Below are 15,061 nucleotides of genomic sequence, written 5' to 3' on the forward strand. Positions count from 1 at the left end.
AGGAGCAATGACAGGTGTGGGGGGGAAACACCCCTGGTCTCACACCTTCCTTTTCTCATCATTAATCTTCAGAAAAAAGAAAGGCGCCTGACCCAGCGCTGCGTGCTGCCTGACCTTTCGCAGAGAGGAAATCAATTCCAGCAGAATACTGACACAAGATGGAAAACATGTGGAAGAGGGCCAGAGCTATTCTTCAGGGCATGGATGACAACAACACGGCTGTTTAATTAAGAAATCAGACTCTGATGTGTTCAGACCGCTACAGTATTCATAACTAAATTGATTAAAAATGAGGTCCGCATCTGACGGCACATGTCAAACCTCTGATTAGCACCTTGTCTCGCAAGTCCATTCCATGAGCCATGAACATGAGGTGAGGTGAGGATAGAAAACGATGCGAATTGTAATGAAAACTGCAGTGAAAAACTCCCACGCACTGCAGGCACCAAAGGCTGAGTGTGCAGGAACAGTGCAATGAGGGCTAACATGCAGGGACACTCAGTCTACTCTTCTGAATAGATAGGCTGATTTGTGTAATGGGTTGTCAAAGCAACTGTCCAAGCTTTTCCTCCCATGAACAAAACGCCTACAAAAGACATGGCCGGGACATTAATGTGAAATAATACACACAGTATTGCAAAATTGACCCTTTCCAGCTGCACAGATTTGACTGCACAGCAGCTATAACGACATACAGAGAGATCTATAGCAACAACCACCAGAGGAGGGCTTCACAGTAAAGCGGGTGCCTGGCCAGGCGACTGTCAGCAGCCAGCACATTTCCTTTAAAGGAAATTTTATGTAGCTGTATAAACGATGAGCCACGAGGCCCCTTTGAATGCTGGGAATTTGAAGCTGAGAGAGGCAGGACATCTTGGACTGCACAGAGAGGTTTACTTTAATTCACGAGCTGGAATGCCACTGTAAGGAAGAAATGGAAACCACTGCTGTGGCAGCCCCGTAATTTTTTTGGGGACAGTACAGACGTGAGAAAATTATTTTCTCTAAGCTTATTCCACTGGTACTGTTCCAAAAGCATCAAGTGGAGAAGGGACTTCATTTCGAGCAGACACACTGCCAAAAACAAAAATTAACTTTATATTGTGTGCTCACAATCAAACAATTCATAATTATGTACAGAGGGGTCAGGGCTCCACTGTATAGTTTTTGTCTGAGTGCAGAGGAACTAGCTGGAGGAGAGACTTAGGAGCATATATTCACAGTGTCCTTTTACCAGAATAATGGCATAGCAAATTTACCACACTAAATTAAAAAGGGTCATGTGAGTTTTATGCAATCAGCACAAACAAAAAATAGAGAGACATCTAAATAGTAATGCCTTGCTAGCTACGTAACAAACCAAGCAGCCACTAAGCAAACTAGCAAAGTGAGATCAGAAGTATGTAGCCAGTTATTTAAATATTTTTGTTTCACTAGGCACTACAAATGCATAGAAATGCCTGATGCACATTAAAAGCTACAACAAAATAAACATTTAAACATACTAAAGTAAGTATACAGGTAGCTAAATATTATTAATAAAACAGGCTAAACCATTAATCTTTTTAATGTCTAGTTAACTGGCTAGCACATTGTCAAATGAACGTTGCTTGGTCTCCAACCAAAGCACAGCTACTTTGCCTAGCTATCCACTTCATTGTCTTAACTAGCAAAGCAGTTTCAACAGCTGTTAGAATTATCAATTTGTACAGATGAACAAATGAAAAGATTTGAATACCTAGCTAGTGCATAGACAATGAAAAAGATCAGTAAAGCGATTCTGGGAATTACATGTTTTACTGCTTACAGCAACACTGAACTTACACTTAAGGGTTATATCACTGAACTTAAACTTAACTCATTGCTAGCTAATGTTAGCTTGCTGTCCATCTGCCTAATAAACATTTAATTGTGCTACTTCTAGACAACATGAAGACAACACTGCCTCTCAGACAAGTTCTAGGTATTGCCATAACCGTCTTCTTTTCTGGTGCCTTTTTTCTCCAAATAGCTAGCCTAAAAGCTATACTGTGCTACCGAATCAAAGAGGGCAGTTACACTTCATTATTCAGCTCACTGAGCAGCTTGTGAGCAAGGAAATGTAACGATAAGTCATAAACATTCATCAAACAGTTAGCTGACTGTTCAGAATTGACCATAACAACCTCATATGAATGTAAACATGTAAGTAACTGTGTCATGAAAGGCATACATTATTACGCAGAATGGTATATCTATTTAGGTAAATGTACAGGTCTGGACAACACTAGGCTGGGTAGCCACGTGATTTGTTGTAGGGAATGCCAAAATGAAAAGATACTATTTCAGGGAATACTACAGGCAATGACCTGCTTTGCTGTAGGACATCCTACATTTCACAGCGATTCATATCCTTTTTAATTAAATGTTACACAATTATGCCGCCAGTAATTAATCATAGATTCAATTATAGAGTATTCCTTTGGTAGGTCTCTGAAGTGATACAAAGCAAATGTAATCAAGAGAACTAGCCAAAGGTATTCAAGTCATACAGTTTGCAATAACAAAAAACACTCCTCAAGATCTCAGGACATGAATTCACAACACATTAGTTAACCAAGACTTTGAAATATAATTCAGACAAAGCTAGCTTAGTAAAAATATTTCCTTTTAATCCACTGCCAGGCAACATACTAAACCATGTAAAAGTTTAAACCACAACTTATTTGTCTGCTCTGCAGAGACATCAATGATTTTTGACAGGGAAACCACTGAATGTGACTGCCTGTTTCCTGTGAGTGTGTAAGGGAATTCCACATTGTCCGTGCATAAATGCTGAACTGAGATTTGAGATGGAATTCCTAGCATTTTCTTCCTCTGAAGACAGATGTGAGCGCTGGCTCAACGGAGTTGGACGGGAAGTGATGTTGCATGCTTTTAACAATGGTTTGCTAGGGCAATGTCTCAAACCAACGTTGCTGAGGCAGGGATGTACGTGCTGCTCTCAAATGGTTGGCTTCAAGCTCAGGCTGTCTGTATGGAATTAGAGGGAAATCTTCCCCCTTAAGTCCACAAGAGTGCGTACACAAGAAATAAACAGCTACCATTCCAGAATGGGAGGTACTTCTTGCTGGAAAATGTTCTCTCGGTATTATTTGACTCAAATGTATCACCAAGATTCATACACATTTTTACCAATAAATTTCCATTACTTTTCCATGACTTTGTGGCAAATTTTCATGACCATACATTCTCCGAAAGGTCTGTGTATACATGAAAAATAAGAATAAAAATCCATGTCAAAATTTACCACAGTATATTTTAACTAAAATTACTGACAAGCTATGTGCTTTGATAATAAAAAAAAATAAATATTTATTTAAGTAACTCTGACACACCAGCAATATGTTTACAGAATAAAATGTGTGAAACCCTGAGAACTCCATTGTGTAGCCCTAATAAACATAAATGACTGGGAGGCAACGATGTTTGAAAAATAAATAAGTAAATAAAAGTGTCCAGTAACACTGACAGTAACTTCAGAAGGCAGCAGTGTCAGAGAGAAACTGTCTTTTGAAATACAAGCTTTTGTAACTAAGAAGATTTTAAACCAACTATGCCTCCTATTTACCATTAACGTAGTTGAGCATTAACGGAAGATAACCTTCCCTGTTTGAATCCCCCAAAAACAATCCACACACTCAGGTCGGACTCTGACATTACCCCACACAGAGAACAACATATCGTCAAGTGACGTGACTGATCTGCCTGAACATTAAAGTACTGCTTAACCCTTTAACGCGTACGGTCACACCAGTGTGATCAGCCATTTAGTGCGTATGCTAACACCGGTGCAATCAGAACACGAGATTGGAAAAATTTTAGCCAATTTTAGCTTTGAGGAAACAGCGATTTAACATTAAAAATACAGCAAATGCTAACGGAAAATTAAGAGTAACTTAATAACGCTGATGAAAACATAACGAACCATGTAACGTAATACACACGCTACACAGCATAAAAATAAGTTATGTGTGAAAGGGTTAAATACGAGCTAGCATGCATGGCTACAACAGTGTGAAAGATGGACCGCGGTAAACAGTCAAAAGTGTGGCTTCACTTTAGAAAAGAAAACGATGACAAGGCAAAGTACAATGAATGTGGGAAGCTAATTAGCTGCAAGCCAGGTTGCACATCAACTCTGACCAAACATTTAAGGCAGCATGACATCGATCTGAAACAGTGTTTGATGTCTTGCGATAAGCAAGAATAACCAGAATCTGAATCAGAATCGATAAGCAGAATCGGAATTGGAATCGGAATCAATAAAATTCAAACGATACCCAACTCTAGGACAAACTACCATACTGATAAAGTAAATGATCCTGTAGTTAATGACTAGGAGTACTGCAGCAGTCATGAACCTATCAAATACAAGTATTTCCTTTGGTATGAAGACTTAAGGCAACTTACTGCAAATGCACATGGAATGCAACCATTTTCATTCACTTGACACTGGTGGTTAGATTCCTTTACTCACCCACAACCATAAGAGTGAACTCAAAGCCTCTTTTCACAGACTTTCTGTACACTTGATTGGGAAGATTTGCAAAACCAACATATCCTTCCAGGTTTTTCTGTTGCTGAAAAGGCAAAACAAACAAGAGGGGATTCGTTGATAAATACATTCAGCAGATATGAAACATGAAAACCACTTTCAACATGTATAATATATATTTTTGCACTGCACACTGCAATGGCTATGTAATTTGCTTTAATAATAATAATAATAATAATAATATCTTATTTACACTGCTAATTTTTCCTGAAGCAACCCCAAGTTTACAGTGCAAACTAGCTCAGCCTGCTGTAAGGAAAGTGCTCAGGGGACAAACTCAAACCCAGAAGCAAAAATTTGAGATGGATTATTTCCTAAAGAAAGTCTGGCTTTAGGTTATGATATCTAAAAACCTGCCATCAGGCATTTTATGAATTGCACGAATTTAATGTTCATGGCAGAGATGCAATGAAGAAGCCACTTCAGAATCCATGAAGCAAAATGCAGCAGCACAGATCTGTAAGAACTATACCTTAATGACTGCTGAGACCAGGGGTTTTTGTTCTGATGAGAAACAACTTTATGGGCATACTCATCAGCGGTCACAAAAAGGTGAGACTCATGGTGATAATAGCACGCCCACTGAAATATGGATGCAAATGTGTTTTGTACTATCACAGAAAGGAAAGATGTATTCAAAAATATAATAGGCCACATTTGGCTAAAAACCTGGTCCATACTGATGACACTTCTATGTATAAACTGATAGAATCAACTTTTGTATGGTTCTTTTTAGAAAGCATCAGCAACCAATTGCCCACCATTTCCTGAGAGTTCTGACTTTAACCATGATGACAGATGCTACTAAAGGATTTCCTGTCTTATCTCCTTTTACAACCCATGGAAACAGAAATCCTTTGAAAGTTTCAGTAAGCCTCCTATGAATTTTCACAGACTTTCGTAGACTCTGACCTCTGTAGTTTTTGAAAGAATTACTTGGAGAACATTTTGCTTTTCCCATTTGCTTGTATTAAAATAAGCCAATTTTCAATCCACTTGTCAAGAAAAAAATCCTGTATTTTTTTCTCCTGAATTGTGAACCTTTCGCCCCCCAAAAAATCTGTAATAAGAGTAAACGAACACATTCAATACTTACAGCTGTTATAATAAGCATTCACGCAGAATTTTTCCAGTAGCCAAGGGATTGGAAAAGAGCAGAGTTCATTGGTGAAGAGAATCCAAATGATGATTGGAATTCCCAGGTGGCAGCAGTTTTGAAGAGGAGTACAAATGCAAAACAAGAAAGAAAAAAAGTTCAGTCAATGACATACTTTATCAGGCACCCAACACACTGTCACAGACATGGAGAACACAAATCCTTGAGAAGGATACATATTAAATTCTTTCTGCTTATATCCTCATACCTACACTAACTTTCAGAATTTTCTTTCAAAAATGGGTCTTCCCTCATTAAAGTGGTGCTTACTGAAATCACACATCTGCCAAAAGAGCTTAATAAAAAACAGAACGCCTATGAAATTGCAAATCATAACCTAAGCTGGTGGGTCAAATGTTTCTGTAAACAATGACAAGTGTTGCATTTCCCATTCTTCAGATTGTAAGCACATCAGTGACAGAGATGGATAAGCGCTTTCTAAACATTGCCTCCTTCTTTCACTGTATAGATCGAAATCAGCAATCATAGACACAGAATCTAAGCACCTCCACAGTCTCAACAAAGAACCCACTGTAAATATGAGCAGTCTGATAGCTCAGTGATAGAACTCAAGGAAATAACACTGTGAAGGTGAGATATGCAGTAGTAATTACAGGCCCAGGTTCTTCCCCTGGGCGAGAAATGGTCCCACTTTGTAACAGTTAATGCATGAACACAAGCTAACTCAAAGTAGCACAGCGACTGAAATCACTGAGCATCTCATTCAGTCTTAGTGCTATGATCGAAGGCTGGGATTACTGGGAATAAGGCTGCCAATGGGGTTGAGAAAGATACTGCTTGCATAAATGAGGCAAAACATTTAAATTTCTGAACCATGTGAATCATAATATTACTTTCTACAAATAAATTAATTTCATTTAAAATGTAATATTTATCATCAAAATATGAATTTCAAAACAGCTCATATGACTATGAAGATATTAAACTAGAAGTTAAGCTATTGACAAACAATACATAAAAATAAATGTGTGATCCTCTTACAATTTCTCAGTGCAGCTCTGTAAAACAGCTACAATGCACTGAATGTAAATCAGGGCCTGGCACACGTTGGGCCACCATCCTCTGCTCATCTACCTCCACTGGAGGCTGATCTGGTGCTGGCCAGCCAGTGTTGTACGGGTGTAGTATAGAGGAAATAGCTCCTCTATACCAATTCTATCAATTCTGTGACAAAACATGCTGGCCTCACAACTGCTTTTTGCAAAAATCAGGATGCCTGTCCATTTCCATATGGTGGAATGAGCTTCCTGTAATGGTCACAACAGCAGAGTCAATGGTCATCATCTGGCACAGACCAAACACTGACCTCTTCAGACTGCATCTGGCTCCCCTATTCCCAACTCTAAAATTTAAAAACACTAACACATTGATTATGCTGTAACATTTTTTAAGTCTTGCTTTTCTGTGTGGCCCTTACTGGTTACTGTTGCACAACTCGCTCTGCTGTTGTTTACACACAGACTTTTCTTCTTTGGTGCTGATGTTTTTCTTACTTGTTGTAACATTTAATGAGTTCTCAGTATGGCACTATGGTAACTGTGGCACTTCTATTAAAATGGATGTGTAGATGAAGACGTACCCCAATGTCTGGGTTTGTACTCTTATTCATGTGGCCTTAGAGTGCCTCGAATAAACATGTATCACAAGTGCAGCAAAGGTTAAACAATCTACTGAAGAACAAAGTATGCAAGAATAAAAACACACAGTTCAGCCCACCTTAGCTCATAGAGGCTGCTGTCTTAGTTACCAAACCCAACACATTCCCTCAACATTTGGCATTCCAAAGACCTATCGGGTTATATACCTCAAAACCTCAGACGTCCCTGCTGCAATTTGATGTAAATGGCAAAAAAAAAAAAAAGTGGAAAGCGTACAGCAATTTCATTCACTGGTTCACAGACTGGCTGCACAGCAGGGCTCTCAACTCTGCTGAATGAGTCTGTTACAGCGGATTGTTAGTTGTGCTTTCTGAGGACAGGACCCCTCTGCCATTCTGCTAATCTCCCTCCTGCTGTGATGATCACAATCAGCTCCAGTGCAGCAAGCAACCTCAGTGTCACCTAGGGATGGGAATCGAGAACCGGCTCCAGTCGAGAACCGGTTCCAAATTGTCAGATCCATCAGAATTGTATGCCTCGGAGGTTATCAAAGTTTTCCAAGTTATATCCTTTTAAAAAGGAGCATCGTAATTTATTTTAACATGTTCGAATGTTATTAGGCAGACATTCTACACTGTGTTCAGACTCAGAGATAATAAAACAGCTGCGCTGATGCTGAAAACCTGTGTAGGCCTACTTTTTTTCCCCACACAGAAAATTGATCAGGAATAAATAAGGGAATCGATAAAGAATCAGACCGATAAGCAGAGTCGATAATGGCACTGGTATCAATAAAATCTTATCAATTTCCATCCCTAGTGTCACCATTTTAACAGTGCTTGATTCAGAGTTACCTGTTCATTTCAAATTGCTATTGAGAAAAGTGGTGATACTCTCACATGCATGAATTAAAAAATACATTCTGCATCATGTCTCTCTGATGATACTACCAGGTGCTTGTGTGCTGTCCTACAAAAGAAGTCATGTGCATGTTGCAGCACAGAACCTGCTCTGGCTCCAGCACTAACTGAAGTGGTGTCTAACTCATCAGCTGGGTTACTACAAAGCTGTGTCATGCCAAATGTCACAAACCAAAGGAGCAGTGAAGAAGATCATACTGCAATGTGATGTGAAAGTCTCCTAACTTTGAGGACAACATCATGCTGTGCTCATTCCTTGGATGTTTCAGGGGAGCAATTTAAAAACATCAAGGGTTTAGGCAGAAATGATAAACTGAAACAACAAATGCCAGTGTTATGACATCAACACACATAACATTCCAGATTTATTTTAATTCACTGACACTGCTCTTTAAGCCTAACTTCAACCAATTCCGAATCTTGACAAAATCACTTATAGGCAAATTATACTGGAAAATATTCAAGCAAATCTCACGTGGACAATTCCTAAAAAGAATCTATCAGGGAATGTAGGGAATTGAGGAATGTTATGCAACGTCAGCCTGTTATGCCAACTACTCCAAAACTTTTGCCCATTATTAATTTCCAGTTTTGTAATACATAAATCACCACAGATCACAATGCACCCAAGACAACACCACTCCCACCACAGAAGTGCATAACTCGTAGGAGGATTGGAAACGTTTCCTCTTGCTTTCAATCACATCATTCAGCTCACACGCCGCCTTCACTTTAATGACAGGAACATTTAAAGCAACACGCACGACACAGCCGACACAAAACGCCATTATCAAGGTAAAAGAACTCTCAAGGTCACTGTGGGGAACATTCAGTAACTAATTCCCTCTCAGACAAAAGTACACACGAGGCGGATGTACACCATTAAATTTCAGCGAACAACACTTGTTAACTGTGAGTAAACTACAGGAAGCGTGTGGTGTGACAGAGTCTGGTTTTGTTACTCCACCAGCCCTGAGAACATTCGAGCAGACGCTGGCTGCTATTGGAGGACAGCGTGGAAAAAAAAAAAAAAAAACCCTGAAGAGAGATTTACATATGCTCTTATGTGCTGAAAGGTTTGTCTCCTCCTTTGACATCTCAGTATGATCCTTCAGTTAAGCAAACCGAAAGCTTGCTGGCCCAGGTAAGTGTGAGCTGCTGCTGCTGCTCCTCAGCTAACAGACAGCCACAGCTCTGCAGCTTCCTCCCCCGCTCTGCGGTCGCACGCTGCTCTTTCCTCTCTTCACCTCTCACTGTTTCAGGTCTGCAGCAGCTGAGCAAACTCCAGCCCAGTCAGCACTGTGTCACCAACTTAGCAAGTTTGTCACCAAATAAAACACATGTACAGTTACCATGCTGTCACAAAAAACTAATATAGCTTGTGTTCACTCTAGCAATGTTGTTGAGCAGAAATATAGAGAAGAAAATAAATTTGATTATCCCTGAATAGCCCCAGTCCTGCCCTGCAGGAACTTCAGCTAATAAATAACAATTTCTAATGGGAAATCTAGCAGCCTTCTCCACCTGGCACACCTGCATTATGGAAAACATTATGGACAGCACAGGTTCTTATCTCTGACCTGAGCAGCTGTGTACTGGGATTGCTCATTTACCCCTACCTAATGGATTTCACTCCTTTGGATTGATCTCAGTACAATAAGACATCTGGGATTTATTGTACCAGACTCTCTGATCATGCCAAAAAAAGCAACCTACAAAAGAAGAGAGAGCAAACCTAATCCTCTCTAGACTTCTATACCACATATGAACCCCCCCCCTCCTCAAAAAACACACACCCCCATAAAAGTGAGTGTTGAAAAAGATGAATAAGATCAGACCATCAAATCAACTAGACATACAACAATGTCAAGAGACATTCTTATCAATGCCATGTTCTTAGACAATATCACATATTTGTTGGACTAGGTTATCAAAAATGTCTTTTTGTGTGGGAAATTGGGAATCCCATAGTATAACTTAAAAAAAAAACCCAAGCAAATTATCTTTAGGCCTACAAAACATGTAAAAGGTATACAGAATCGGTTTCACATCTGCCACAGAACATACCAACAAAAGAAATACAATTAGCCTTATCAAAAATACTGCAACACTTAGCCGTGCATAACTGCTATAGCTGAAACTCTCAAAATGAATAATTTCAGAGGATGTGTGTCACCACGGCTGAAAGCAACGCAATATGGATACTTCCAAAGCACCTGTGGTTGCATTACACAGATAGTGAATGAGGAACTGAAGTGATCATTTGTAGCAGCGTTTTCTCCTTTGTAAGGTAAAGTAAGGTAATTCAAAGAACAGATATGTACAGACTGGATGTGAAGCACAGCAGCCAACTTGCAAAATGAGTTTTTGTACATGAAAATGTCTTTGATGGCTGTACAAGTGAATACTCACACACACATGCACACTTTTTAACACAATGCATAGAGAAACAAAGTGCTAGAAGAAATGGTTGGTTTTCTATGAATCTGAATGCTGTTTTGTATAAAAAGCTTGTATATGGTTGTATCAGTTTGAACAAATGTACAGCGTACAAAAATTTTATTTCTTCAGTAGATCAAGTTACCAGTGAAGTTGCAGGAATATGAACCATGCCCAGTTGCAACCATGTCTGTACTTTCATACTTTTAACAGGAACTCTTTTAGGTGTTACCTGTTAAAATTAGGAATTGTTCCAATTCACTTTCTTGATATTTCCTTTGGTTCCAAATATGAAGAACTTTTTATCTTTATATGCACAATTGGTTGACTGTCACACGCTTTACAGGCATAAGATATAATCTTAATACAGCATGTCACTAATGAGAAGGTTTGGCAACAAAAATTACATTACAAGAGTTAACTATGTAAATGGAATAATTAAAGGCCAGTCTCAATTCATAGGATGCAAAGTGTTACTAATATTGGATCCTATCAGAAGAGTGTCTGGGGGCAGCATAACACCCCATTTTCACTGAGTCATAATGTTCAACATTCAAAATGCAATGCTGTGGCTATCCACACCTTCCTCTAAAATTGTTGTGACACTGGATCCTATTCGTAGAGAGGGAGACTGTAAGACCTCACTCTCACCGAGTCATGGAAAAGGCATACTTAAAGGCCAGCTTCAATTCATACAAATAAAAGCTATTATTAATAACACTAGATCATAACAGTAGAGTATTTACTTTCACCATCACAATGTTAAGCTTCAGCTACACTGTGTTTTCTACAGCTAACAGTGCAGAAAGGTTTGGCAAGACCTTTAAAGGTAATTTTTATTTTGTATGGGGCAACACTGTTATTAAAAACACTACATCCCTTTCATGCCAAGTGCCTATACATATATACATACATACATACAATTAAATATTGCGGTTATACACGTCCACACTTAGACATGTCCGAATGACACTAAAAAGTAAGTACTGTTACAATGTATTGAGTAACAATTGTTGTAGTACTATTTTGATGGCCAATATTATCTTCATACATGGACATTTTTGTTTCTGTACAACTAACTAGAAACAATGCTATCGCAATGCTATCAGTACATTAATAACATTAAAACTGATGAAAAAAAACGCGCCTAGTAGGACGGTTATTTAGAGAATTTCTGCAGGGTCCTAAAGGCAGGTGGGAGGAACTTCTTGCCCTTAATAAAGCTGGCTGATGCTCACTTCATGTTCTTGGGTGTGACACCGGTTAATAAACCAGGAGGGGCGCCCATACACCTTCACTTTCCTTTGTTTGCTGCTTCAGAAAAGAGGTTCAAATCACTAGTATAAGCTTCCTTATATTGTATGTATTTAACGATAACAATATTAAATTGGCGGCAAGCTAACATAATGGTCTGCAAACTCATAACTTACTAACTGCACTAGTCAGAGACACATCTTAGGAACTGAAGTTAAGAGGCCGGCTTCCAAAAAACAATAGTTGTAAAAATGCAATATTGCCGTACAACATTGCCAAGAGAGAACTGTCCATTGCTAGCTACCTAGTTACGTCTAACTAGCTGGCTAAGAGACAATGTGCGACTTAAGCGCCTTAATTAAGTAACTAATAGTATAAAAGTTCTTGGCTATCCTTACAGAGTACGCCATGAAACCCATAAACACGGCTAATGGAAGTGGTAATAGTGGAGTTATTTAACGATATACAGTTTAGCTAAATTGCCTAATGTACTACTTCAGTTTTCGGTTAGCTACTTAACTTCACTGACACTCAAAGGAGGTAGGCTAGCTCGCTATCAACGGCTAGATTCGCCTGCTGAGTTAGTTAACTAAACCAGCATCATCGTAAGGATTTTTAGATACACCAGCTAACGTTAACGACGTAGCCAGCTTGAATAAAATAAACAATAGTGCTTCATCAAAGTAAGGAAGCTATCCAACGTTAGCTAGCTACTTTTGTGGGGCAGTTAACTACCTATTTTTTAGCCGTTTACATATAGCTAATATGTTAATTGCTGGCCAGCGTTAGTCAGATCAACAAAAGTTCACTTTAACTAACTAAATTTGGTAACATAAACATGTAGGTACAATGAGCATTGATTTGTATCACTCAATAGCTAGCTAACGTTACAAAGAAGGTTGGCTGAACGTTACTGCCATCAGATAAAAACCTGCTAGCTGGCTGGAGAGCTGATCAGTTAGGTAGTTATCTAAACAAGCTGAAGTAGTTATTTTTCAGTAACTTATCATAATCTTATCATAACCAGCCCGCAAGCCCCTTAACTGTAACTAAATATTTACTATTTGGAAGAAATCCAAGATGCTAGCTAAGTATTGTCATGAAGCTATCCAACTAGCTAGCTAATGAAGGAAAAAAATCTAACGTTACACACAGGAAATGCCTCACGCCTGCTCACTTCATAGAGAAATGTGGTGTAAAAACAGCGATTCGGCGTTGGTGCTCGTATTAACAGATTGCAAACTTCGTAAAAGTTTCAAAATAACAGTAAATGCTAATTATTTGCTAATTAAAAATACGTTCGCCACAGACTCACCCATGATGTTGACGTTCCCAGCCGCCTCTGTAACCGATCTCTCACAGACCGACATACCCCTTCTCAGACTCACGGCGGTCCCCACAATTCTGCATATTCACACACGTAACTTTTCTTACGTAGTACATAAACTGTACCAATGAGTTGAGGCCGCTCAGTTAAAATGCGTACACTGCCTTTGGTGAATAGCCATGTCAAAAGTACGTCTCGCGAGATTTTATTCAGCCACACCAAGAGATTTTTAAGATTTTTTGGGGAGATGGGGGGAAGGAACAGCGGAAGAATTTGCAGTCTTTTTTCGTACATGATTTATTCTCTTACAGAACAAAAATGTTGTTCCTCCTCGCTTATAAATACAACGTAGTCAACTTTAACGGCAGAGGGAGGCTAGAAAGCGCAATAGTTAATTACGAGTTCCTGGAAACTCAGTTTGTGGTTTTGAGTGCTTGCTATACTAGTTGATTGGCGAATAAATTGCGTTGCAATAAAAGTTTTTTTCTCACCTATTGCACATTTTGCAGACGCAGTAGACCTCATAATTCTTGCCGTCATCGATTTTCAGACTGTTTTATCCAGTTTTATCATGCTGTCTTCATAGTCAACATCCTTGCCATTGAAAAAAGTATTGTGGGGTATCTACTGTATAGTGTAACGGTTAAACCTGCACATCCTGGGTCCAGAGGTTAGAGGGGACCAATCCGACAGATGACTCTTGCTTAAAAATCCAGTCTGTGCTAATGATAATGGGTTGGTTTATGTAGCGACTTTAAGTATATCAAAGTACTTTACAGTGGAGGGAGGGACACAACCAGCATCGCCGTGTAGTACCCTCCTGAGTGACACATGAGACCAGTTTTGCACCAGAGTGCTCAGTATACAACATACATGGTGGAGAGGGAGTTTCTAGCAAATTATTAGATGGCCAGATTGAAAGACCCTCTTCAGAAACTGGCCAGGACACTGATAAGTGTATTTATAACGACTAAGAGTAGACTTCTCTCTAAGAGCCCACCAACACTAATCCCAACAACAGCTTGGTTTCACCAAGAGGTTTTCAAAATTAGTATGGCGTTACCGCTGGCCTACACATGACGTTGTTTGTATCACATTAAAACATTATAACTTAAATGAACTGTCGATCAATTAGGCAACGTGCTTTGTATCAAACGAGTCACTTTGAACTGGTCTGTCACCTAAGAAATAACTTGGCTATTTTCACAGGTTCTTCTCCTCACCATCATCAGTGACTTCGTGCCATCTACTGGTTATTTGTAGTGAGCGCAGTAGTGAGTCCATTCTTTCAACTTTGTTAATGATAATATGGGTCTGGGACGGGCTCCACGCGAAACGCTTCTCATGCCGTTGCTATCAAACTAACTAAACTAATGCTAATGGTTTCATTAATTTAAGATTAAAAAACTGATCTTAGAAAGAGGTGTTGTCGTTAGCCTTATGGATAAGTATCAATGCAGATGTCCAGTTTGCCATGTTAAACGAACGAACACTACTCAGTTGAAGATGGAAATATTCTGGTTAGTCTGTAATGGAGCATTACACACTGTCTTTGATTTTAGCTGCATAGCTAGCAATCAACATTTGTTTACATTAAGACTTTTCCATAGGTGTATCTTAGATAACACCCATTCTAGCTAGACTGGGTACCAAGGACATCTTATTTGTATAACTAACTACATTTCCAAATCAGAACTAAAATAAAAATGAAATGGACGTTCCTTTTGTAGGTCGCACAAATTAAAACGA

At 39.1% G+C, this 15,061-nt stretch overlaps 1 protein-coding gene across 1 annotated transcript in view; it reads right to left on the bottom strand.

Moving 5' to 3' along the window:
- The window catches only part of sept7b (septin 7b), a 29,743-nt gene extending 16,385 nt beyond the window's left edge, over positions 1–13,358 (bottom strand). Inside the window, exons 1-2 of the mRNA XM_036538360.1 lie at positions 13,299–13,358; positions 4,520–4,622 (exon numbers count right to left, since the gene is read on the bottom strand). Of these exons, the coding sequence (XP_036394253.1) occupies positions 4,520–4,622; positions 13,299–13,355 (160 nt within the window). The 5' untranslated portion in view covers positions 13,356–13,358. The remainder of the gene's footprint in view (positions 1–4,519; positions 4,623–13,298) is intronic.
- Between the last annotated feature and the right edge of the window lie 1,703 nt (positions 13,359–15,061).

This window comes from Megalops cyprinoides, chromosome 10 (assembly GCF_013368585.1).
Source record: "Megalops cyprinoides isolate fMegCyp1 chromosome 10, fMegCyp1.pri, whole genome shotgun sequence".
Lineage (NCBI taxonomy): Eukaryota > Metazoa > Chordata > Actinopteri > Elopiformes > Megalopidae > Megalops > Megalops cyprinoides.